Raw genomic sequence first — 27,201 nt, 5'->3', positions numbered from 1 at the left:
CAATATAAATGTTATATAAGATTTATATCCTTGCCACAGTGCTAAAGCTGCCAGATTGCGAGGGGGAAGGGGTGCTCGGGGTTATGGTCTACAGGACCTCCTTCTCAGTTCCTAATACAATGCAGCTATACAAATGCGTCTGCTCACTACTAAACTTCATTATGAACGTATTTACTATTGCTTTTATGACTTTTTTATATACCCACACATACATATATTAACACTTGTGGAAATGATCACCTGTGGCAATATGTATCAACCGAGAAGTAAGTTGAAGTGTGCCATGTGAAGTTACATTTTGGAATGCTTCAAGTTTGTGTAAACTTCTACTTTGTTATATAAGAAATACTATTGAGGACTTTAAAGAGTTAAATAGTAGTTTAGTCTACTTGGCTATTTATTGTGAGTAGTTATATTAAAATCTACTGGGGATAACAGGGTGCTATCAAATACCGTCTTATCTCAATACTGGTCTGGAGGTCATTCACAAGGAACATATCTTTGTGTCATTTTAACATTTTTTTTCTCTTGTTGTGACTATAATGAACATGTGAAAATTGTATTTCACAAAGTTGCTTGTCTCTACTTAAAGGCACAATAAACCTATTATTCATATACAGTGCAGAAAAATATTATCTATGGGTGCCGTAGATGAGCCGCTTTGGGCTGGGAAGAGGATGACAATAATGTAGCGTAATTGGATTATTGACAAGTAGTCTAGAAAAATGTCTGCCTCCAATGGTAGATTTTGGTAAAGCATCGCTTATACAAGGTTATTCAAAAAGAAGAAACAGATTTGGGGATTTAATTGCAAACAAACTACAAAAGACAGGTACACAATCTACACCTCACTGCAAAGTTTTTTAGGACATACCAGGAAGTTCCATTTTCTGCTATATCGGAGCGCCGTTTCTGATGGTTTGCACTGTATAGAAAAATGACTACATTACAGGAGAAATTAGTAGGAATCCACTGTTTAAGTGCAACTTGAATTCTGGAGTTAAAACAACAACCACAACCATCCAAAAACAAGCGTCTCGTCACTACGGTAGGAAATTTTACAAGTGGCATGGAAAATTTGTTGAATGCAACAATTTCTTCTGTAGTGTCGCCATTTTTGTATAAACTGTAAACAACATGAAACAATGCTGCAGATTGTGGACCTGTCTTTTGTAGTTTATTTATAATTAAATCCCCAAATCTGCTCCTTCTTTTTAAATTGTGATTGTTCTCAGTGAGAGAAACCAAGTAATCTTGTAGATATGATGGCTTTTAATAGCTAACGAAAATACATGATGTTACAGCAAGCTTTCGGATCTTCTATCAATTCTTCCTCAGGCTACAATGGAACTGGTTTGGATGGGGCACATATATAATATACAAATGCAGAGAGGACACCTCCTCTTGATTGAAATACAAATGTTCACACACAGAAATTTGAGACTGTATTGCACTCAAAACTTAAAACAACAGACAGACTGAGCTGAGACATAAATACTTAATCAGTCCATTGAGCTCAGGAATGTGATAGTTTTATGATGTATCTTATCTACCCTTCAACCTGCACATGGAAGTAGATGCAGCTCCACCTATTGGATGGCAACATTATTACAAGTCAAGTTCTACATTTTTATGAAGTTTAAAAAAAAAAGATTGGGAATAGGACATCCCTCTTGACTTCATTTAGACCTTTCATATTTTTCACTTATGCAGGAATCCCTGGCTGAGGTTCATTCCATTCTTGAGGGTATCAAACATGGCCATAAATTTGTGCTCCCAAATTCTTCTGTGACGCTGCAACTTGAAATTGCCCTTTAGTATGATAACTCTCATCTGCTCTATGCTGTGTATTTTTCTTTTTAAATAACTCTGTATTAGTTACTTTTACAATTAGTGTTCCCTTGAGGGCTTAAGCAGATGAGCGTGTTTTAGTCCTGTAATGTGGCCGTGAAAATCACGGCCGCATAATAGGACAAAATGACATAATTGATTTCAATGGTTTCGTTTTTCACTATCGGGATTCTTGTGCGTTAATACTACATGCAAGAAAAGCTAAGACATGCCCTATCTTTCTCGCACTTAGGGCACTTTTTAAACTAGCGCACACTAGCCCGAAGTTTGAATAATCAAACAAAACCTGGTTCATGCGCTAATACGCTCTTGTATTTTACTTCTAATTAATTCAAAGTTACACTTTATTGAGCTCCATCCCTGTCATATTCTGCTTTGTCTAGGAAACTTGTGGGCCCTTGGTCGATAAAGTCTCAGAGGGCCTCTCTTTCTATCAATGTCCCTTATGCCCTAGTTAGCAATAATACCCCCTTTTTTACCCCAGTCAGTAATTATAACTTCTGTGGTCGTATTTTAGGAATAGTGTCCCTTTTTTGCTCCTTTTAGGTATAATGTCACCTTTTTTTTCCCTTTTTGAAATAACACCATTTCTGACACCTTTTAGATATAATCCCACCTATTGTCCCCTTTTACATATAAACACCACCTCTTGCCTCCTTTACATATAAAAATCACCTTTTGCACCCTTCACATATAAATGCCACCTTTTTCCCCCTTTAGATACAGATGTCACCTTTTGTCCCCTTTTAATATGTGATCGAATGAAAAAAAAAACAGCCATACTTACCTCCTCTTGTCACTCCCTGGCAGCTGTAGTTGGCTCCACTCTCCCAACTATCTGACATTCGGGTCATACGATCATGTAACACACGTGATCACTGCAAACATTCCCCAGTCTCAGTGAGGCGAGGGAATATCCGCAGTGGTCATATGTGTGTCATATTATCACATAACCTGGAAGTCAGTGGGGGAATAGTGCACCCATTACAGCTGCCAGGGAGTGACAAGAGGAGGTAAGTATGGCTGTTGTTATTTTATTATTCAGACTTTCAAATTAAAATCAAGGGAGCCTGATTGCTGTGCTGATCCAGCTGCCCGGTCCCTAGTGCACTGTGGGCCCTGCCACCTGCCCGGCATAGTGGGTGCTGGCGCCTGCCCACTCGCTCTACTATGCATTCCTCTTAACTGGAGGGGAATTTACCCCCTATATTACAACAGAGAAGGTAATTATAACTTGGCAGTGAATTTCATACATATTGAAGAGTTGTTTCCAGAAAGGTGTCTTTCTTCCCTATAGTGTTGATCATTAAGAAACTCAAAATTTTGCAGGCAGCACTGATGACCCCTTAGCTATTCAGCATCCAGAAAATTGCTTTGCCTAAGAAGAGTGAAAACGGGGCTTAATGGGGAGGAAAATTTAGTATTTTGTCTTATTATCCACAACCCTTCCACCTTTAAGAAATTCAAGAAGGTAATTACTCGGTAATTGCCACTGTAAATGCCATTGATTCTTCAACCAAACCTAATTAAAAGACAGAAAGTAATGTTTCCAATTTGCAGCTAAATGGTGCCCTATTCAGCTCGGTGACAGGTTCTTTCTAAGGGGGCGATACTTGCAGACCCTGACAATTTTTTTGATTTTTCACTAAATCCACAGTCTATATAATAGAATTGTAGATTCATCTGCCAGGCTTATTATTTAAACACCCCCTAGCCACCCCGATGCAGAAAACCTGGAGAATATAAATTCGGCTGCTGGTGGCTTGCTAGCAAGTGATTTGATGTTTCCTAATTAAAATGGGGTAGATGGTGCTAATGAGATGATGGTGGGTATTCTAGAGAACTGGCCAGGGTCTGAGCTCGCTTAATCTGCCACTGTCCCTAATGACCAACTCAACATTGTTCAGCATTGTGGTACCTATATGCCTTTTTTTTAACAATGTTGCATAACAAAGCCAACTGACCCTACAGATTTCAGAGAGATTTGTCCAAATTAGTGTCTAATTAAAGGCTTGTTCAGTTAGATATAACACTGTTTGCATACTCGGAGAACTACTGATTTAGGTGGCATAATGAACACCCCCCTGGCTAGTCTCTCCTGTCACAGTTCCCACAGGAGCTATTTTCAGCTCTTTCTCCCTAAACGAGCATGAGTTGCTGGAAAGCGGCGGCGGTCATGTGGGAATCTGGCCTACTTTTTCGAAGAAGGGAGGTAGCTTCAGCTGGGAGTGTGCCAGTTAGTATTGGCATTAACCCTGTCGGAGCTCCCTGTGCAGCTTACCTAGCATGGTTTGGAAGTCTTTGAGATGTCTTCTTTTAATCTATGCTTCTGAGAGCTTTCATGCCAATTACAGCTAGCATATTCCAATATAGCATATAATGATCCTCCATATACCATTTTAAGCAGCATGTGTTTTTACGCCGTCTAAATGCTGATATCTGCAATTTTCTGAGAAAATCATAGCCATTTTTATGATGGTTAGAAATTAAACTGTTTAGTTGTTGGGGATCTCATAGGAAGGCCGGGTGCACACAACCGGTTCTGGTTCAGCATGCAGGAACCCGCAGCAGAATCCGTCTGGGACCCGGGCCGATGACCCCATATACCTGCAAAATCTAAATTGTAGATGTCTGTGGAGGTGGTCATGCACAGTGCAGATTTTTTCTTCTAAATATTTGTATTTCCCAAACCATCGCTAGGCAATGATGCGGGTACCCACGGCGCATCTTCAATATTAATGGGTAAGAATGGGTTTAAGTCACATTTGTCTACTACTAAGGTATCTGATCAGGATACTGATCACAGGCTGGGTATGAAGAACAAAGCGGTTCAGCTTTGTTCTCCATACCCTGCTCGGAGCGCTCGGCTGAATAACAGCCGGGCGCTCTGTTCAGAGAACACCTGGATGCAGAAGACAAGCGGGGACACCTGCTTGTCTCAAAAGTCTCTCAAAAGACATCTTTTGAGCGATAATTGTTGTGTCTAAATAGGCCTTTACAGACTTCCCCATTAAAATCACTGAGCTAACTAAAATGACCACATTGAGCAACAGTGACAAGAGTGCCTCCATTAAAGGGGTTGTCTGCCTTTTTTTTTAATTGATTTTTTCAACAGCTGTCCATGCCACAAAATAGCAAAAGAAGCAACTTCTCTACCCTGAAACACTGTAGTGACTCCCACGTCCCTCCCACTCTCTGTTTCATTTTTTGGACAACCCCTAAAGGTAATAGTTACATTGTCCCATTAAATTTAACCAAAGAGTCCTCATAAGATCCGTTCACTGTGCCTTTACCCTCCCCATAACAGTGCCAAGCAAAGTAAGATAATACTTCCGCCTACATATTTCTGTCCCACGCTCTCTGTAGGAAGTTACGAGTGAGTCTATGATGGAAGGGATGTCTGATTGCGTCTGCCATTGACACGTTTCAGCTCTTTGCCTTTATTAGGATGTGGATGTAATTCTCAATGCTATTGCCATATGTTTTTCAAGCATTAGAATTTTCAGTACAACTGAGGCAAAGACGACCAATAATTTGTAGAACAACACATGCCTGTGTCTTCAGGGCTCTATGAGTGTGCATAGTGTCAAGGTAAAATACATTTTAGGCACCATTGGGGAAGGGACCCTGAACTATGACCGAGCTCTAAAAGATGAATGCAAGTTTGGAAAAGTTTTTTCTAGTCATCTTTCAGTTTAAAAAACAAAAATATTTGATCATCACCTTACCCTTAAAAAAGTTAGAATTTTCTTATCCATAGGCCCCCTGCACATGGGCTGAAATTCTGCGGCGGGATTTCTCGCAGAATTTCCGCCCCTAGACGCCTGCATAGGATTGCATTGCAAAACGCAATCCTAGGCAGACGGTTGCGATTTGTCCGCTTGAAAATACACGCGAAAAACAAATCGCGGCATGCTCTATTTGTGTGCGGGTCTCGCATTGGCCCGCATAGAAATCTCTCTCCCGGCATCCCTGCTCTGCTCTGCGCATGCGCCGGCTGGCCGGCATATCAAAGAGCAGGAGCCGCAGGAGAGGTAAGCGCCGCCTGGTCCCTGCAGGGGCTCAGCTCAGGTCCCGCTGTGAAAATTCTCGCAGCAGGATCCGACCCGGCCGTCTGCAGGCGGCCATACTCTATTGACATATGTTTAATACCTATTTTATTTTGCTTATTTATATAGCACATACATACTCCACAGTGCTGTACATAGATGGTCATCATCATGGCGAGCCTAAATTATGAGCAGTCACTGCACAGGGTGCCATTCACTATCTTATAGAGGGGATGTAAACTGGGGGTGATCACCTCCTTTAGGTCTGCCCAGCCATATGATCTTCATGTGACATGTGACAGTGTCTTGTGGTGCTACATGAATCATCCTCCCCTTGGCTCTGTCTCCTCCTCTTTGATCTTCCAAGGCGCTGATGTCAGCCCATAATTGTAATTATATTATAAACCTCATTCTGGTGCTGTATTTATTTACTGAGCTTGTTTCTAGTTCTGTATTTATGCACTGCACTTAGATCTGGAGCTGTATTTATGTTATTTGCTGGGTTCTGGCATTGTACCTGTGTACTGAGGTTGGTTCTGGTGTTGTAATTATGCTGTAAACTTCAATCTGGTGCTGTATTTATGTACTGAGCTTGTTTCTAGTTCTGTATTTATGCACTCGGCTTGATTCTGGTACTGTATTTATGTTCTGAGCTTGGTTCTGGTACAGTATTTATTCACTGAAGTGATTTTGGTCTTGGTATGCTGCTGTCTAGCTGCTTTCTACACAAGCAAAACACAGGCAGACTGCCTATGAGTACAATACATATAGTTTATTTTTCTTATGATGGGGAGTGTCAACAATATTCTGCACTGAGTACCATCTAACCTAAAGCCAGCACTGGCCATCATTCACATTGAGCCCTGTCTCCATGGAGGCTCACAATCTAAATTCCTACTAGTACATTTTTGGAGTCTGGGAGGAAACCAGTACACCTGGAGAAAGACGCATGCAAACGTGGGCAGGATATGAAAACTCCATGCACCCGGGTCAGGGGCGTAACTATACAGTGTGCAGGGGATGCGGTTGCACCCGGGCCCAGGAGCCTTAGGGGGCCCTTAAGGCCTATCTTCTCCATATAGGGAGCCTAGTACTATGAATAAAGCATTATAGTTGGGGGCCCTGTTACAGGTTTTGCATTGGGTCACAGAAGCTTCAAGTTATGCCTCTGTGCAGCATGGTTTAGGTATGGGTACAGATACAGATAGAGGGGGGGCCCAAGCTCACCTTTTGCATCAGAGCCCCTGAGCCTTTAGTTACGCCCCTGACCCAGGTCCCCAGTGCTGCAAGGTATTTGTGCCATCTACTGCTAACTCAAGTCTCTGTCCTCACTGTTATTTTTTGTTTTCTAATTTTTTGTAATATGTGGTCAATTGACAGACCCAATTTCTATGTGACCTAAACTGATGACATAGAGCATTTGTTTTAAATAAAGGAAACCAAGATTCCAGAGGGGACAAAGCCCAACCTTAATAAAGCTTTGGTTCACCCCTCTCCATATAAGTAAGGTGGGGCGATAGAACAACCACTAATGGTGCCATTTTCTAGCGTTAATAGGTTTGTTGCTTTCATTCCACCACATGGGGCGACCGAGAAGATTGATGACCATCTCAGAACTGATATTTCCTTTGCACCACAGAAAATGAACAGGAAAGGAAGAGTTACTAGTTGGATGGAAGACTATGATCCTCTCGGAATTGAATCAATGACCTAATCCAGGAACATGAAAATAGCACTTAAAAGCAATTGTATAAATGTCTGTAATGCTGTATTTATATAGGGATGCTGCACAAATAATATTATGGTGGCAATCCTCTTCATGGTTGATATAAGACTATAATCTGTTTTTATTGTAAATGTTATTCCAACCGAAACGTATAAGTAACGGTAAATCCGCCAAACCAGGGTCAATCTATGCCATTAGAAAATGACACTAATGCAAAACTACAAGAAGTTTAAATGGCACTGTAAATGGTTAATGATCGTAGTGAATCAAGAGTCTTCATAGAGGAAAGCATGCAGTATACATTTAGCCTTGAGTCTGCTCAGCAGGTTGATTAGTGCAGTCATGATCTGTTGTGGCACTAAAGAGGTTAACCCCCCTTCCCTGTTAATATCTACTGGGCAGAGGTTGCGAGTGGCACTGGTTCCTCGGGATTTTCTGCACAAGCTGCATTAATCCTGCTCCAGTGAAATGTAGGTCAAATCCCGAGGCTGCTTCCCGGTCATGCTGCAGACTCATCTGCTTGGCAGAGCTGTCAGATAAGGCCCTGTAACTGGGCAGAGATCTTAGTCTGTCCGGTTGTCACTAGGGCAAAGATTGGTCTCTGAGCACTGGGTGAAATCTGCCCTTAGACCATGCGTCACCAGGCGAGGAAGCAAATTGTCATTTAGCTTCTATCAACAATATCATTTATGGAGAAGTTACATGTAAAAGTTATATAAAATGACGGCACAATGAATATTTAAGGGTTTGTCCACAAAAGGCAGATTTGTGCGGATGATGGAAATGAGACACAAATGTTTCTGCAGCAAGTGCATTGGTTTTTGCAAACCTCTTTCAAATCTCGTAGATATACTTATAGAATGGTAGAGTTGGAAGGGACCTCCAGGGTCATCAGGCCCAACCCCCTGCTCAGTGCAGGATCACTAAATCATTCCAGACAGATGTCTGTCCAGCCTTTGTTTGAACACTTCCATCGAAGAAGAACTCACCACCTCCCGTGGTAATTCCGTGGTAAATCTACAGAACCAGTCAAAGAAATTTCTGCAACAGATCACACATAGAGGCCGATGTACTAATATTGTCTAATAGTTCAACAGTGCAAATGTAGACAGACCATCTTAAAATGTGTCAGATTATCACAGTAACTATGCTGATGAGAAATTTGGCGCATTATTTAGTTTAACTTTATATCACCTATTAGTTGATTTAGTTGTACAATGGATTTTGTACCAACATTTTGGTACATTTTTGTTGCAAAAAGTAAAATTTAGACCACGCCCTTTGCCACAAAGCCACACCCTTTCCCATAAAGTCACACCTTTTTTTGACTTGATGGAAAAGTGTGTACAACACATCATGGTGCAAAGCATGTACGAAAGTTTTCTGGCACTTTTCAATAATAAATCTGCCCCAATGTGACTTATGAATAGTGTTCAATTAGTGCAACACATGCATGGAATTTATGTGTATTTCTAGTTATAAACCAGTATACATGTGCAGTAAAACTTCTTCAGAAGTTCCACCGATTTGAGAAGACCGCTGCCTTATCCAGACGAGATTTCCTGTGACAGATTTTTAGTTTCATCATGTGCCATGCATTCTGACCTCTTCCTCAGGAAGGACCATCTAGAAGACCATTTTCAGTGCAATTTTTGGGTGGTCCTCTTAAAGATGTATTTTATTTATACATTCCTATGCATTTCCTTGCACATTCCAGGCCCAAGCTTTCATTATTTTTTTCTATGAATTTGGCCCTAGACTTAGTCAATGAGTCTGTGTGTCTCAGGGACTCAGCCATTATCCCTTTCTTCTCCTCCTCTTCACTGTCCTGTGTTTGATTGTAAGACAAGTGCTTGCAGCAGGAGCCTTTCCCCTCTGCTCTGTCTGCAGTAGTACAAAAAGTTCATTAAAGAAACCCCTCAGCTGCCTAAAAAACCATAAACTAAGACACAATGATTCTCGCTCAAAGTTCGCTCAAAGCCATGTTTTGAGCGATAACCATTGCGTCTAAATGCACGGACGTTGTGTAGTTTTCATGCGTGATTCGTTCCTCGCTCAATTTTAGTGGTTTAGTATTGAGCGATGAACTCTTATCAGTGGTGCAGGCTGTTATCACAGTCGGCAGCGCTGATAAGATTCTTTTAGCTCGTGTCCCACTGGTAATTCACAGCGGAACGCGAGCTGTAAGCGCTGAGGACAATGCAGCTGTTTTGCTTATGCAAAACAGCTGTATTGTTTGCAGAGTGATAGCAGTGGTGTCCTGCTCTGCCTGCATAGCTCTTAAGTAGATACTTAGCTACTATAGACTATGCAAAGATGATTGCTCAAAACTGTCACTCAAACTGTCGTTTGAGCGATTTTTGAACGATCATCTTTCAGGGTAAATGGGATCTAATTTCTGGTGCTCCCAGGGAAGGTGAGAGGGAGACAGGTGCTGTATTTTTCATACTCACTTGGTTCCTGGTTTCTGCGGTGCTTGACGCTAAAGTCTGCATGCTGGACGAAAATTTGACTCTTTTCAGAGTCCTGTGCACGCTCTCTTATACAAGTCTATGGGAGTCAAATTTTCAGCTGGCATGCACTGGGGTACACCGCAGGAATCAGGAAGCGGGTGAGTATGAAAAATTCAGCACCTGGCTCCCTGTCACCTGCCTAACAGCACTATATGTTAGTTTATGGTTCTTTAGGCATATGACGAGTTCCCTTTAAATTCTGCCCTTTAGCATACCCATACTCCTTGCAAGAATGGAACCGATCAGCAAGAAATTTACCTGTGTTCTCTGTCGGATTTCTACAAGACTGCTTATTTTTGGAACATGCACAAAACCCTGTGGACTGACAAACAGTTGGGGCAGGATTATTATCCCTTTTACGTTTATCATTCATTCAATGTTTTAGTGCTCTGTTAAGTGCAGCCTCTTCTCCATATCTTCATAAGGGCTTATTTACACAACCAAGTAACTCACGCGCGTTCTGTGCGATGCGCACAAAACTTACATGATATCAAATCCATTCTTTTGAAAGGATTAATTCACATGAGTGATTTTTTTCCTCGTAGTGATGCTGCAAAGTACAAAAAAAATCACAGCATTTTCTATTTTTGGGCGTTCTCACTGGAGGAATTGCCCATTGTTTCCTATGGAACCTTGGGGAAAAAAAATCACATGCAATGCAAGTATGATGTGATTTTTCCCATTGAAGTCAATGATAAACACTTGCGATTCTTTCACATGCGTAAAGATCGAAATTTCGCAGAAAAAAAGTTTAAAAAAAAAAATCAAGAATGCATCACATCGCTATGAAAATTGCACGTTGGCAAGCACGAAATCGGGTCACATTTATTGGCCCGATATCTCATTCACCGTGTGAATGTAGCCTGACTGTATGAATTTAATACATCTTTGAACTTTCTTATTGTGTTTCGTTACAATCAACATGGTTTTAGGGTACTTTCACATAGGCCAATAGTCACCCGAATTAACCAACACTTGTCAATATGTTATCCACTAATCCGCTATCTTTACACCACCTGACTACGATTCAGGTTTGCACATCTTTACCTATATTGTATATTAAGCTTAGTTGGTTCCATAACTCTTATGAAAATGAATGGAGGGAGTTGAGCACAGTTCCAGTCATCCTCTGTGACAAGGTTTGGGGCACTTACCTTCTTGACATAGTTGAAGGTCATAAAAGTGGGGTCCGCACCTATCAGGTATTAATAGTACATCTTGTGGATTTGCCATAAATGTCTGCGATGGCAAAACCTCTTTAAGGGCTTATCTGCTTGGGCGATTTTCACATCTGTCTTTGCGTCTGACTGCACACAGTCAATTACAGTCAATAGGGCTTTGCAGACATGTGTTTTTATATAGACCAATTATCTGTGGAGAAAAAAAAAAATCGCAGCACGTTTTAATATTGTTGCCATTTCTCGGACGGCAGTCACCCTTTCAAGTCAATGGGTGCACACAAAAAAAAACAACTGCGCACAGGGATAATATCCATATGTTCTCTGTTCTTCATGGATCATGCAAGAAAAAAAATTGAGCCTATTTTCGTTTTTTTTGCAGGCCAAAAAAAATCCCCAACGACATATAAAAATAAAAAAAGGGATACGCACAATGCATATGGATGCAAAATGGACACGTACAAAGCTTAAAATCGGTCTCTTTATCATGGACCAAAATCGAACACGCTTGTCTGAGTAAGCCCTCAAGGGTTAATAGTGGTTAGTGTTGACCGATCTGAAAACCCCTATTTAATCTTTGCCCTAAAAGGGGTCATTTTTTGTTAAACTTAGTAATATAAAAGAATTTTATAAAACATAAAAAAATTATTTAGGATATAAAGTGGACTAAATATATCATGTCTGACATTGTCCTCTGAACCAATTACTGCCAGTTTGATCGGGCCACCTTAAGGGGGTTTTCCAGGCAATTTTTATTGATGACCTATCCTCAGGATAGGTCATTAATTGTTGATCAGCTAGGGACCCCGACTGATCAGGTGATCTGGCGCCAGCTGTTACAAGCAAAACATACAGGGGTACGAAGTGGATGCTGATGCTCCAACCCCTGTGTAGTGGCCGTCACTGGTAACTGCAGGTAAAACTCTCATTAAAATTAATGACAGCTGCAATTCCCAGTGTCGACCAGTACAAGGGTAGGAGCAACCAGCTTCCACTCTGTACCCCTGTGTGTTTTCCTGATGACAATGGGCGCAAGAACAACTGATTGGTCAGTGACCCAAGCCAATCGATCTAGCCTGAGGATACATCATCAATAAAAATAGCTTGGAAAACCCCTTTAAGTCAGTTCTGTCTTGCAAGGTAAGTGTATGGAATAATGAAATGTGCTCATCTTAAATATTCGCACTTACAGTATGTACGCACGCCTGTGTTCTGGTAATTGGCTTGCTATGAATATTTATTTCTCCGCTAGACACGCCAACTAGAAGTTATCTGAAGACATCTGGTGTTACTAGAAATGTACAACAGTACGTACCTCGTCAACAATTAGTTTGCACTGAATAACAATAATGCTGGAGATAATTTTCTGTCTACTGTATTCATAAATCCTTTTCACCTTTTCATAAATCCAAGCGGAGGTGCGAAGAGTACAGGAAAGCCAGCTTGTCACTTTTGTTAAATACCTGGGGGTGATAGGATATGCCTGAGGGGTCCTTAATAAAGGCTAGCACATTGCTCCCCATCTGGTACAGTGTGATGGGAGGGGATGCGGAGGAGTGTGAAGAACACCAAGACATAAACACCCTTGGGTGTCTGGATCTGAGGGTGCAACTGAGTCTGCACTGGAGGACGAAATACTAATAGAAGAGATTATAACTTGAAAGCAAATGTAGCTATATATGAATTTACTAGTAGAAGCCGGTCCCAGGATGGCGACTGCAATCTGTATATATAAATCCCTACGCTCAGGAAAATAATTCAGGGGATTAGGAATAACAGTTATAATGTAAATACATAAAATACTCGGTACAAACCAACATGGAGGTCCCCTTACGTGTTGCCCCTCTGCCCTACTTTTGTAGACACTGGTGGAATCTTTCAAGATCCTCCGCAGACTTTTCTTTTATTCTTAGCGCACCTAATTCAAGTATTCAACATTCCAATGAGGTTTGTTGTACAGGGTCGGCCATGGAAAATTACCCCGGAACGACACTCTTATGAAGGCTGTCTAACAGAAAATCTTTGTTGCCCATAGCAACCAATCACAGACTAGCTTTCATTTTATCGCAGCAGTATAAGAAATGAAAGCTGCGTTGTGATTGGCTGCTAGGGCCAATAAATATATATTTTCTTTTAAAGCGCTTTCAAAAGAGTGCGGTGCTGGCCAACTTTTCCATGGCCCGCCTTGTAGATGCTATGGCGATGATGAGTGAGTGTGAGGTATAGCGTCAGGGGCGTAACTAAAGGCTCAGGGGCCCTGATGCAAAATGTGATCCGGGGCCCCCTTTCTATCTGTATCTGTACCCGTACCCATACCTAAACCATGCTGCACAGAGACATAACTTGAAGCTTCTGGGCCCCAATGCAAAACCTGTAACAGGGCCCCCAACTATAATGCTTTATTCATAGTACTGGGCTCTCTATATGGAGAAGAGAGGCCTTATGGGCCCCCTAAGGCTCCTGGGCCCGGGTGCAGCCGCATCCCCTGCACCCTCTATAGTTACGCCCCTGGCGTGTAGTTACATAGTGTATACACATGGGTGCAGAGTTATTTTGTTAACAAACCACACCACATCAGGCTAAGATGTATATATATTATATACTTGTAATTCATAGACTGCTCAATCCAAGAGCATACACAGAATAGAAACAGATTGGAGTCCAAGCTATTAAATCGATGCTGACTTCGGATTCAACTTAGCATGATGTAGTATGTCTCATTCTATACTTAAAATATCCAAATAATAAGCTGTCTTACAGTCGCATTCCTGGAGGGATCTGGAGTCCCATCCATAATACATTATGAAACATTACATGCATGAAGTGGTCTCCTGGGATCGCAGTTGTCATTCGCTAACTGGGGTTTTGCAGAAGGACACTCTTTTTTTTACTAGATTTGTTGTGTTGATCAACATTTTTGGATTTATATACTATGCCTTACGATTGCCCTGGATTTTAGAATGTGCATGTTCATTCTATCCATAACAATGCTGAACAGTTCTGTAATGCAACAAGCTTCAGTTCTTTATTTGTATACTGTTTATTTTCATTTTTGTTGCTCAAATAAAAATGAGATTGTTCAAAAAAGAATAGAAACAGACCGTGTGGCCGCTGTAGTCGCCCTTAGGGAGAAGAAGCTAGTTCTGGTTGGTGCTGTCTCATTTTATAACTGGATGGCAAGAAATTGTGCAGGGCTTCCTTCTGCAGAGATAGAACACTGATAAGAAATTGGGGAATTGGCTCGGAGGTCATTGAATGTCTGTAGAGAGAGAAACAAATCCTGTCCTGAATGTCAAAATTTGGCACCACAACTGGGGGGTGGGGGAACCATTCTGATTTTTGCTATGGGAACTTTTTTATATGTTAAAGTGCTGCTTAAAGGGGCATTCTCCTTTTTTAATGAACCTGGCCTGGTGACCAGCTGAATGTCTCAGGTTTGGCATCAGAAACCTTAAGCTATCAGCAGTTAATGCTGGGGAGCTGCCTCAATAAGTATGTGTGAAGAGGTTGTTTTCATGAGACAACCCATTTACAAGGATTATGCCAAATGCCCAACCCTTGTTCTTATTCCTTATTAAGGCATATGAATGTTATAGAGTAGGGTCTCCCACTCAGGACCCCCACCAACTCAGAACTGAGAGCAGCTTAGTCTTCTCGGGTGGACCTTCTGCATTCCCCGTATTATAGGATGGCCTTTCACCTGAATAGCTGTCCTGTAATACTAGATTTCCCCTATTGGCCACTGCAGGGGAAATGTGCAGTTGGCCATGGCTTTACCTAGTAAAATCAGTTGGGTGCGTTAGGTATTGAGAGTAGGACCCAAGATGAACTGATCAGCTGTTCACCCAGGGCCCCGTATTCTGGGAGCAGTTGTGCAACTCAGTGCAATCCCTTTAATAGAAATTGTCACAGAGTAATTTAGTGTATAATCTATGGGAAGATGGTTATAATGATATGTTGCTGTCCAAATTCTGATGAAGGGTCATTGTTTTTGCCAACTGTTTACTGTATGTGCTGCAAAGAAAAAGCTATGTACAATCATTTTTATGAATGCAGCTTTTCATTAGAGCCACATACAGTACATGGATGCAGCAATGTGAGCAAATGATGACCATCCACAACAACTGTTCCCATAGAGTTACAGAATGTACCTTCTGTAAAATTAGAATTTTTTGAAAAGTATTTTTTTCCTTAATATTGATGACCTACAGTATCCTAAGGATAGGCCATCAATAGTTGATCAGCGGTGGTCTGCCACTTGGGATCCCCATTGAGCTGTTCTCCTGGCCTGCAGTCTCTGTATTGTAAGTTCTCTATATATGCTACTAGTCATAGGAGCAACTTGAAATCTGTAGCAGGACCCCCACTTACGGTACCATGTGCCATTTACAATACTGGAGGCTCCTTATGTGGTAGAGGGGCCTTTGGGAGCCAGGTGTGACTGCTAATTCTGTACCCCCTAGAGTTATGTCCCTGCCACTAGTGAACAATACTTAATTGCATATAATACATTAATTAAATTGCTTTTATTTAAAATGTTAACCCTGTCTCATGATTGGTCCTAATCAGGGGCGTAACTATAGAGGGTGCTGGGGATGCGGTTGCACCCGGGCCCAGCAGCCTTAGGGGGCCCATAAGGCCTCTCTCCTCCATATAGGGAGCACAGTACTATGAATAAAGCATTATAGTTGGGGGCCCTGTTACAGGTTTTGCATTGGGGCCCAGAAGCTTCAAGTTATAGAGGGGGGGCCCCGGATCCCGTTTTGCATCAGGGCCCCTGAGCCTTTAGTTACGCCCCTAGTCCTAATGCATTTTGATCCAGTAGTATGATAAAAATGATAAACTTTATTATGATCCTTCATATTAATAAAGTTAAGGTCTACGTAATTCATGGACAACATAGCAAGAATGAATTGTTAAATGCAGACTTCAAACTCGAAGCACCAAAGTAAGAAATTTTTCAGAATTATAGTGTAGAGTAAAAATAACAGCGGTTTCCATAGTGATCAGTTGATTGTATTTTCGAGGAAAATTCTATTTAAAGTCTCATCAGACACAATGGGCAACTCGAGTTTTTAACTGTCATAGAGATATTGAGACTAACCATCACTGCGCTATAAGCAAATCTATAGTCAAGCAAAACTAGAGCTCACTGCATGAGAGGAGAGCAATTTAACAATTGTTTAAAGGTAATCAAACACATTTAATGAGCAAATTTACCTTCGGGACTCATTAAATCAATAACAATGTTTCTTTTCTTCCACAGTCATATCGGACTTTCACATCTATCCCCAAGATGCAACTCTAGAAGAAGGCGGTGTGGCCAGATTTCAATGTCAGATCAACGGCCTGCCAGAGCCGGATATTGTTTGGGAGCGGAGTGGTGAGATTATTGATACAGAGAACCCCAGGTATATAACTACCAAGAACCTAGCAGTATATTCTTTCATGCACACTACGGTATTATAAATCGATACAACCATCAAGTTATATAGAACTGTGAAAAACAAAAACTATGGGGCTTTACTAAATCTTTGTATGCCATACGGCATTATATGAAGGTTTCTCCTGTTGGAACGCATAGGAATTTGGCAAAAAAATCACGCCATGTTCAATCAAATGCTGTTTTATGGAGCTATTCTTTCTTAGAACCAGCTTCTAGGAGATTATCTCTGTAAGATGGCAGAACATGGAATGACGGTACTTTGTCTACCTGCATACAGCCTCTATGCACACACCTCTGTCATGTGCATAAAAGGGGTTTACCAGAATTACTGGTTATCCCATATGTCTCACCCTACTGATCCTGAAAATGGGCGTCCTGTGCCCCCGTTTTGTCAACACTGCGGGTGGTTCTCCCACTCGCAGTGACGTCACAGTGAATGGAGTGCTGGCTGAGCATGCACAGTCTGTGCTCCATCCATTTCAATGGAGCTGACAGAAATACCCGAGCACGTGCCACTTGGCTATCTCTGCAGACCATCACTCCATTCCTTCTCCTCCTCTCTGCTGGGGCTGCGATTTTCTGGAACTGTGGGTTTCTCAGGGGTTAGACCCACTCAATCAGAAAGTTTTTCCCGATCCTTTGGCTAGGTGATAACTTGCAATTCTGGTACAACCACTTTAATGATCATGGATCATTGAAGTAAGAAAGCTATTCTGTTACTTTGGTTGTCCAACCTCGGGTGCTTATGACTTGAGTCATCTGAATCAATTATTGAAACTTCGTTGATTAGTACAAGTTTGACTTCAATAGAAGTCAGTTGGAAAAGTTGCACAACGACAGAGGGGCTAGCTTGGTTTGCAGTGACTTGTACACCTTGTATAAATTTGGTGACTTTGTATTGACGTTACACTGCATTGTAGAAATTATGTGATTCACAGTTTGGTGCTCTAGATCTCTTATGGTCAGGTTAAGGAGAGGCAATACATTCTGCCCAAACTAGCTTTATTTACCTTGTTGGGCCTCATTTATAAAAATGAGCCTAGATCTACATATAGACATAGAATCTTATTCCACATCTCGTTGTATTCTCTCCTTATTCTACGTAGATATACCTTGCTTCCCACCGGTGTCCTACAGATAACGGCACTCCAAGCTGATGATGCAGGCACCTTCCGTTGTGTGGCTTCCAATGCAGCTGGAGTCAAATACAGTCCGGAAGCTGTGCTAACAGTCACAGGTAAAACCAATGAAGATGACTGCTCCTGGTGATATATTAATACAAGATGTCAATACATGTCTTATCTGATTGTACTATTAATCACTATAGGCCCTCACTACACTGGATACAAGGACCCAATGATCTTAGTTGGTCCAGAGAACCTCACAAAGACCATTCACCAGACAGCAATCCTTGAGTGCATGGCTACTGGAAATCCTCGGCCTATTGTTTCCTGGAGTCGACTTGGTATGACTAACTGGTTCAAAAAGTAAAGCTCCCATGATCAGTGTTTAAACTGCGTGAGAAGTACACAAGCCGTTTTTTTTGCTCAAAATGTAGCTCTGCTTTACTACTGCACATGGCAGCTCTTTTAATGCAATTTTAATGCAGGTAACCATGGAAACCATAATTTAAACAAAAAAACCCACGTAGGGCTCAGTCACGTGGGCGTTTTGATGCACCAATTTTTAGACGCATAACTGATGCGTTAAAAAGTTTGCGTGACCTAAGCGGGAATCACGGCGGAAAAAACGCTGCTAGCAGCGTTTATCCGCTCAAAAGGGCTTGGTCACACGGGCGTTTCCCGCTATCCCCTGCTGCAGCTGTGACAGCTGTGGCAGAGGATTTCTTCATCTCAACAGGGAGTCCCATTGTCATTGAACACTTGAGCTTGATAAAGACCAGACTGCTGGTCGAAACGTCGCTTATGGGAAAATAAACGTATTGGATTTCTTTGCACCATTGGATGCTGCCACTTTATTTCTATTGCTGCTGCTTTTGGGAGTGGATCCGTACCCTGGTGGCTGTTGCATCCCAAGACTGTGTCCCAGCCTTATGGCTATAGGAGTGCTGCTTCTGTGCATATACTTGTCTTGTCATTGAACACTGTGACATTGTCACAATGGGACTCCCCGCGGAGATGAAGAAATCCTTTGCGCGAAGTTCTCCCATTGAATTCAATGGAGCTGACATTGAAAGCAATGGGCTGCCGGCAAGTGCTGCAGTGATTTCCGGGGAACGGCTTTAAATATAAGCCCTTCCCTGAAATCAATCCAAAAATGTGTAAAAAAAAAATCTATACTCACCTCTCTGCAGCTGCCGAGGCTCAGCCGCATCCAGCCGGCTCTTTTCCTGCACTGCTCTGAGTAGTATTCAGCAGACGGGGATTTAAAATCCCCACCTGCTGAATGGGCTGCCTCTGATTGGCTGAGCACTGTGACCAACGGGAGAACATCGTGCTCCCCTGCCACAGCTGTCACAGCTGTGGCACAGCTGTCACATCTGTGGCAGAGGAGAGTGATCTTCAGTATATCTTCTCAATGGGGTCGGCACTGCTGCCGCCAGCGCCATTGAGCACAAGGTGAAAGCCCTGGATGCTTTCGCATCCAGGGGTTTCACATACATACAACACTGGTTTGCCGCAGTGACATGCGTTCTGCGAGCTGGTGTCCTATAATTTTCGCCACAGGCGTTTTTCCATATGTAAAATTCGGACATGTGACCGCTGTTATTGAAAAGCATTGGTTCTATCTAGTGCAAATTTTTTGACGTGCGGAAAAACGCATGCTAAAAATGCCCGTGTGACTGAGCCCTAAGGTGCTATTTTTTATATATGTGGTTAAAAGCATATGCAGCAAATAAAAAATAGTGCGAAAAAAATCTCAAGTGCCCATGTGAATATACCAAAATGCGCAAAGTTTTTTTTCCCAAGTCCAACTGCTTTTACCCCAGAGATTTTAATGTTTATTCATTTACCAAGAATTGTATGTCAAGTCTAATATCTCACGGGGCAGCAAGCGTGTAATAATTACATCAGCATGTTCCCTGGGCTCTTCACCTTTTTACCATTATACTACATGCAGACTACATCTAGATGCCACCAGGGAGGGAGCTCATGCCTTGTATTGTATGTATATTACTATGCTTTTAGGTAGTTTCTGTTTCTGTATGACTTTTTATCCATTTCTTTCAACTATTTAGAAAAATATATTTGCTATGGTACAAAGCTGACTTCCGCTAACCTTAGCCACACATAGCCTATTTGGACTTGTAGTATGACACCTGTCTATGCATAGCTGCAGAATTACCAAGTTTGAAAAACTTTCTTACGCTATGTAATCTGTCTACTGGGTAATGTATGTGAAATATGGGAGATTGCCTTCCCATAGTTCACTGGTATCATCTTGTGCCGTTCTTTGTCAGAGATTGGACTTTCACAATAGGGAGTCTCTTGAATCTATGAGCAGATTTTAGGGTGACAACACTGCCCCCTATTGCCATTGCTTATAAACTTACCTGGAAAAAAACCCAAAATATAACATTTGATGTACTTGGATGTCTTTCAGATGGTCGTCCTATAGGTGTGGAAGGAATTCAGGTTTTAGGGACAGGAAATTTGATGATATCGGACCTAACTGTGCATCACTCTGGAATCTATGTATGTGCTGCCAACAAACCAGGAACCAGGGTGCGCCGGACAGCACAGGGAAGGCTGGTTGTGCAGGGTAAGTGAGTTGGGTACCTGTTCGAATCTACACATCTACACACAATTTTACATCTTTTACAACAGGTAGACAGAGCACAACCCAAGATAGTTCTGGAAAAAGGCTCAGATTTGAGAGAAGATGCCTCAACCGCAGGGGCATGACATGGAATTGCCGGACCCTAATGCAAAATCTGTAACTAGGCACCCCACATACCATGTGCCATTTACAATATTGATGTTTTTATATATGGTAGAGGAGTCCTTTGACCTTTCCAGACACCAAGACCCAAGTGTGACTGCTACCTCTGCATCACTTTAGTCACATCCCTTACTACAGGGTGTGTTTAAATAACTCAGTACGGCTGTGCCAAACTTACAGTATTATTGACTTATAATATTTATATACTGACATACATGTGCAAGAGCCATGATGGAGTTGTATGCTTCTAGTATGTTGTGATCTGTGCCAAATGTATTATGCAGTGTATACCAGTTTGATAAATTTGGCACAATTTGCATGAACAATTTTTCATTTATGAAGTTAAAATATGACTGCCTGTCTGTGGGTGAGTGAGTTACATGTGATGATGTCACCATCATGTGATCAGTCACTGGCCTCTGAGCTCCGCCCCTGGGCACATGATAGTTACGTCATCACAGATCCTTCATCCATGTGCACTAAATGTGGGATTTCATGTGATCAGTCACCGAGGCTCCACACAGCTGCTGACCAGCTCTGCTGGTTTAGCACCTGTGATGATGTCACTATCATGGGATCAGGGCTGGAACTCAGAGCTATGGTGTGTGATCACATGATGGTGACATCATCACAGGTCCTGTAAGCATACGGCTGCTGTCCGGCTCTGCTGGTTTTGCACCTGTGACCAACTCCAATCCCTTTCACTATATTATATTAGTAAGTGGTGCACCAGAAACACTAGTACTATAATTTCCTAATTACTAGTCTTATTATACCCATAGCATTGATAAAGAATCCTTAGTATTTTCAATCATCCAAAGCCTCAGTATTAAGCGATTGTTTTAGATGTAGGTTTTAACTAAAATACCTTCCCCATACAGTAAAATAACTAACAGGAATATACTCCCCTCTCCCCGCTGTGTCCTGCGGAGCTGCTCTGGGTCTCCCCTCTGACATCACATTTAAAAGGCTTTCCCAGCCTGTTTATGGGACGTTACAGGCGCTGCAGCCAATGGCAAAGCTCAGTGCTTGATCTTTGAACTCGGTTATTGGCTGCAGCGCCTGTGACGTCCCATAAACTGGGCGGGACTGGTGTCTGTAATTAAAAACAGGCGCGAAGAACTGAGACTTGGTGGAAACGGGGAGAGGTGAGTATATTCCTGTTAGTTATTTTACTGCATGGGGAAGCGGTTTTATCTAAAACCTACAACTTGGACAACCCCTTTAATGATCAATAGACAGCTCACCAGTGGATCAAACACAGGGTAAGGGCTCGTTCACACCAACGTCTGTGTTTTCAGTTTTGCATTTTCATCAGAGGAGCTGTAAAATAAAAAAGAAAAAACGTTTCTGCTTTAACCCTTTCCAATCCAGTGTTGGACCTCGTTCGACATTGAGATTTCCCTGCATAGCTCCCATGCCGGTCGAGGTCCGAACCATGTTTCTAACACTATGCAGAGGAGAGCTCGGACATCGGAGTGTCTGCTGTAGCTATGCAAATGTATGGCTGTGTATCTGCACATGGATATAGCTTTTTCAACGGGTTGCAAAACCTCACAATGTACCTAATAAAAGAAGCTAAAAAGTATTTTTAAAAAGTTTACTTTATCATAAGAGGTGGATTTAGCGAATTTTCCAAAGTTTGGAGATGTTACTTACTCACAAAGCCTAAAGACTGCAAGTTGGTATGGAACATTCATAAGTAATTATTATTTTAAAACATTCCAAATCCATGAACCCCCAATGGTAAACTATGTACACCTATCTAATCCTCCATGCATGTGCATATTATTATAAACATATCAACGATATATTCACAACGTATGCCTATGGGTTACAGATTAAAACATACTTTTGTGTTTTCTACATGCAATAATTCAGAGATTCTTAAGTGACCCATGTAAAATAAAGAGCTAATTCTGCGTCGTGCTTTGTCTTGGTAGGAGGGAAGGTCGATCATGGTAGAGTGATTACATTTGTATGTTTCACTGCTCTTTTCTCTTTCATTAAATTAGTAATGCTGCTAAGTAATGTACGCAACAGATTGAAGGCCAGACGGGATTGCATCAGCAGTGACTGTGTTAATATATTGACCCTATTAAGTTCTTCTATGGAAGTCTCAGAATTTTCCCAGCAGCGCTATTCCTTGTAGAAAGAAAGGAACAGGGCATGGACAAAGGGAGTAATCTGTGCATTCAGTCCCCTGTATCCTCCCACTTCCCTACTCAGCATCTTTCTGTATTGCCTGCCTTTAGCAAATAAAAATTCCCATTTGAAATTTTCCAATGAAGAGCTGAGCCCGCTGATATGCTGAGTGCGCGAGTATTGTCCGTATAATAATGGTTACTGTAAAGCACCGTAGCCACAACTTCTTCATGTTTCATTCTGTCTTGTGCATACTCCTTTTATTGTTTGCTCTCGTACTGACAAAGCCCTGCATTGCTGTGCAGCACACCCTCAGCGCTATCAATCTTATTCCCTGCTCTATTTTATGCTTCCATGCTATTGTTGTGCAGGCTATCACCATTTAAATTAAAGAGCTGTAAAGATCCATCACACACATGTATGTAAATTTGGGCAGGTTCCCATAGCTGGAGATAGGAGAGGTAAAAGTAGTAACCATGGGGCAGACATTTTTCTGGACTTCTTTTTAACAATCCAAATGAAGAACACTCTTTGCAGAAACAGCTGCTCACGGGGAACAATAGACGGTATTCAACTGCACAGCAAATGGAGATAAGAGAAATGTTAGGTTTAATGAGGCACTGGGAACAAATAAAGACCAATTCTATCACAATTGCACTTGAAAAGCTCATTTACATATTGCAATTTTCTTAGGCTGCTTTTACATCTGTGCTGGAACCTCCTTTTGGAGGTTCCATCGCAGATCTGGCACGAAACACTGGAAGAAAAAGTCCTGCATGCAGGACTCTTTTTGTCCGGTTAAATGCCAGACAGCTGAACGGAAACCAAACAGACCCCTTTATAGTCAATGGGATCTGTTTGATACTGTTTGGTTCCATCATAAGATAGATCCATTCGGTCAGGAGGTTCCCCTTTCCTGTTCCCATAACTGAACCCCTAATGCAGATGTGAAAGTAGCCTTACACCACCAAGATAACTGAACCTTGAAATTGTTAAGACCATAAGGGCGCCTACCCACTGGCGATTTTTTTTTCCTGCGATGTTTTGCGTTTTTTCTCAAGAGCAATTAGTATAGAATGTGTTCTTGTCCATCTGGGTTTTTTTTCCCGTTTGGTGGGGTTTTTTCACATAGGAACTGTCAGTTGCATATGTCTCATTATTTTTCTCTTAATGCACCCATGATTGTCAATGGAGGGCTGCAAAAAACGCCACGAAAAACGCGCAAAAAACGCATGAAAACGTCGCGAAAATCAGCAATGCAAGTGGGTAGGCGCCCTAAGACAGATGTTTACTGAGGTTTTTACTCATCCGAGGTTAAGATCCAGTTAGTTCACTGCCCCAGCCCTATATGTATGCACCCTGCTAACCTCGCCAAGGTAGAGTTGCTGCTTAGTACATAGGGTACAGTACATGTCCCACTAGACCCTCCAAGCTAAACCCATAGTTTCCTCCAGTATAACTACCACTTGTTGTGCTTTGAAGATTATTATTGGCACGTTTGACTAATAATGTAGCACAGCCGGACACCTATTTACATGTTACAATTTATCCACATCACACAAATCAGAATGTTAATTTTGATATATAGACGACAATTTTTCACATGTTATAATGATTTTTTTTCACATTAATCATTAATGGGCTTGCAAATTTATACAGGGCATTTATTACTACAAACCAGGGCCATAGCTAAAGGCTCATGGGCCCGGGTGCAAAAGTTTATCTTGGGGCCCCCAACTTTTCTTAACCCCTTAATGCAGAGGCGTAACTTGAAGCTCCTGGGCCCCAATGCAAAACCTGTACTGGGCTCCCTATATGGAGGAGAGAGGCCTTATGGGCAACTGCATCCCCTATAGTTACACCAGTGCTACAAACAGTTGTTCATATACTCTAATTACCATGTGTTAATGAGTTTTTAAACTGTAAGTTCATGCTTCAAAATTCCGTGTGACTGGTTCTTCAATGATGACAACGGACCTGCCCACACAGCGCTGAGTGCTAAGCAATTTTTGACAAAAAACGGCATGGCACCCTTGCCTTATCCTCTGTAGTCACCCAATCTCGCTCCGTGCAACCCTTTTTTATGAGTGCTTTGAGCAGTGGAAAAGGACACAAAACATCACAGTTTTTCATATGAATCAGCCATCACAAAATAAGCGAAAATCTGATCAACCTGTTAAAGAAGAGAAAAACCACTAGAGCTGAACGCAACCTTCCCACACTTCGTCAGTTGGCACACCGCCTCAGAATGGTTCCACGGACATTCACCTAGCAACAGAAGAAACCTATACTAGTAACGCCTGGCCAACAGAAGACACTTCCAGTTTTTTTTTTCTGTACTGCCTCGTATACTGAAGTGTTGCATTATATTGTGCAAGCAATCAGATGGTTACAAGTTCAAGTTCTCTATGAGGACTAAAAAAAAAGTAGTGCAACATGAAAAACTAAATAAATTTGGTAGCACCAAAATCACACTAACTTACAGAATAAAGTTGACATGTAATTCTTCCTGCCACACTGAAACCCCCTCCTCCCCCAAAATATCACTATTGTAAATGCTCAGGTGGCAGAAAAATATAAAAGTTATGATTATTATTATTATTATTTTTAATCGAGGATAAAAAAACTAAAGTGGCCATGTTCTGAAGGGGTTAAGCCTATATGATCTGAAAAATACGTAAATGAAGATTATGCCATACTATAGTCATCCAGCTAGAATAGTTGTTTATTCTCCCCACACACCAGCTCTTCTGTAGGCTCCTTATGGTCTATGTTAACACTGTTGAAGTCCTGATGTGTTGTAACCAAATGTGATTGTAGCAATCAGCAAGGGTGAGAAAACGTCATGGCTGCAGCATTGTAAACATTGTAAAATGTTGTTGCAGGTGCAGCAAGGGATTTAGAGGTAAGCAAATAATGTATTACCAACAAATAACAACTGACACCAGCACCTCTAGGGGTGTAAGCCGCTGGCTCTAAGCGACTCCTGTAAAACTGCACAGATAGAAAACTAAAAACAACAGAAAAAGCCACACTTCACTATATATGTGCACTGGCCGAAATCACTAATACCTGAATCACTGTACAGATCTAGCAGATGTAAATGCTGACCCCACAGGGTATAAGTAACCCCTAAAAGACAATGCCCATTGGAGAGCATGTCAGTATGCAAGTGCCTGCATGCAGCTGCTTCCGAACTTCGTTATTGCTGGTAATCTCTGTATTGGTATGGGGCCAGTAGTGTCCCCTAATCGCATGTATCAAACAGCAGCAAAATTCTGTGTAACATCCCAATCCAGGCCTGGTAGCCCCAATAGACTAGTCTCCGAAAAGTTTAGGAAATTACTTTTCCCTGTCTCCTACTATGTCATAAAAACATCTTACAACTTGTCCGTATTGAGGTATTCTTACTGCGTAATATTTCGAGTATAGTCACCAATAATACCATATTGTCCTCTGCAGCTCCTGCTGAGTTTGTCCAACATCCACAGTCCATTTCCCGTCCTGTTGGCACTACAGCGATTTTTACATGCTTGGCCCAAGGAGAGCCACCACCACAAATCACATGGCTGAAGAATGGGCAGGAGTTGGAACCCAGGGGGCACATCAAGCTGAAAAACAATAACAGGTAAGAAAAACAATGCACGAAAAATGCAAATGTCAGAAGGGACAAGTAAGGAAGTGCGGGCATACCCAAGCTTTTTTCATGTAGGTGAAGTAATAGTCATTGGTCTAGATCTTGATCTTAGTTCAAAAGCCATTTTTCCTTTTTACATTTACCAATATTTTATCTGTTTTAGGGCTCCGGCACACTTGCATTTTCTTGCGCGTTTTTTCCCGCGATAGCGCTGTTTTTTTTACGCGATTGTAAATGGGACTTTCTAATGTTAAAAACGCATTGCCAGTTTGTGCTTTGCAATTTTTGCGCGATGCATTTTTAACATTAGAAAGTCCCATTGACAATCGCGTGAAAAAAACGCGCAGGAAAAACGCAAGTGTGCAAGAGCCCTTAGCAATATTCAGACATAAATCAGTGGGTATAGATTACATTTATGAGTAGTGTTATCGTAATGTAAACTATAGGGAGACTGTTACGTTAAAGGGATTTTCCAGGGAGAATACTACTGATGACCTATCCTCAGAATAGATCATCAATAGTTGATCGGCTGGGGTCCATTGCTCGGGTCCCTGACAAGATCAGCTGAGCGGGCGCATGCTATCGCCGCCACAAATACACAGAGGGTATTGCAAAAAAATGCGCACACAAAAAACCCAGAACACTTTGTGCTCATTTACACACCAAAGGGCCCCATAGAAGTCTATTGGAAGTTGCACAAATGTGCATGCACTACACAAAGGGATGCGCAAAATATAACGCAAAACCGCAGGG

At 41.7% G+C, this 27,201-nt stretch overlaps 1 protein-coding gene across 1 annotated transcript in view; it reads left to right on the top strand.

Moving 5' to 3' along the window:
* Nucleotides 1–27,201, top strand: part of IGDCC3 (immunoglobulin superfamily DCC subclass member 3) — a 104,626-nt gene that overhangs the window by 50,484 nt on the left and 26,941 nt on the right. The window contains exons 3-7 of the mRNA XM_066589989.1: nt 16,584–16,728; nt 17,870–18,000; nt 18,091–18,228; nt 20,328–20,486; nt 26,274–26,439. Of these exons, the coding sequence (XP_066446086.1) occupies nt 16,584–16,728; nt 17,870–18,000; nt 18,091–18,228; nt 20,328–20,486; nt 26,274–26,439 (739 nt within the window). The remainder of the gene's footprint in view (nt 1–16,583; nt 16,729–17,869; nt 18,001–18,090; nt 18,229–20,327; nt 20,487–26,273; nt 26,440–27,201) is intronic.

This window comes from Eleutherodactylus coqui, chromosome 2 (genome assembly GCF_035609145.1).
Source record: "Eleutherodactylus coqui strain aEleCoq1 chromosome 2, aEleCoq1.hap1, whole genome shotgun sequence".
NCBI lineage: Eukaryota > Metazoa > Chordata > Amphibia > Anura > Eleutherodactylidae > Eleutherodactylus > Eleutherodactylus coqui.
Note: the sequence above shows the minus strand (reverse complement) of the source record. Positions and strands in the feature narration are given on the sequence as shown.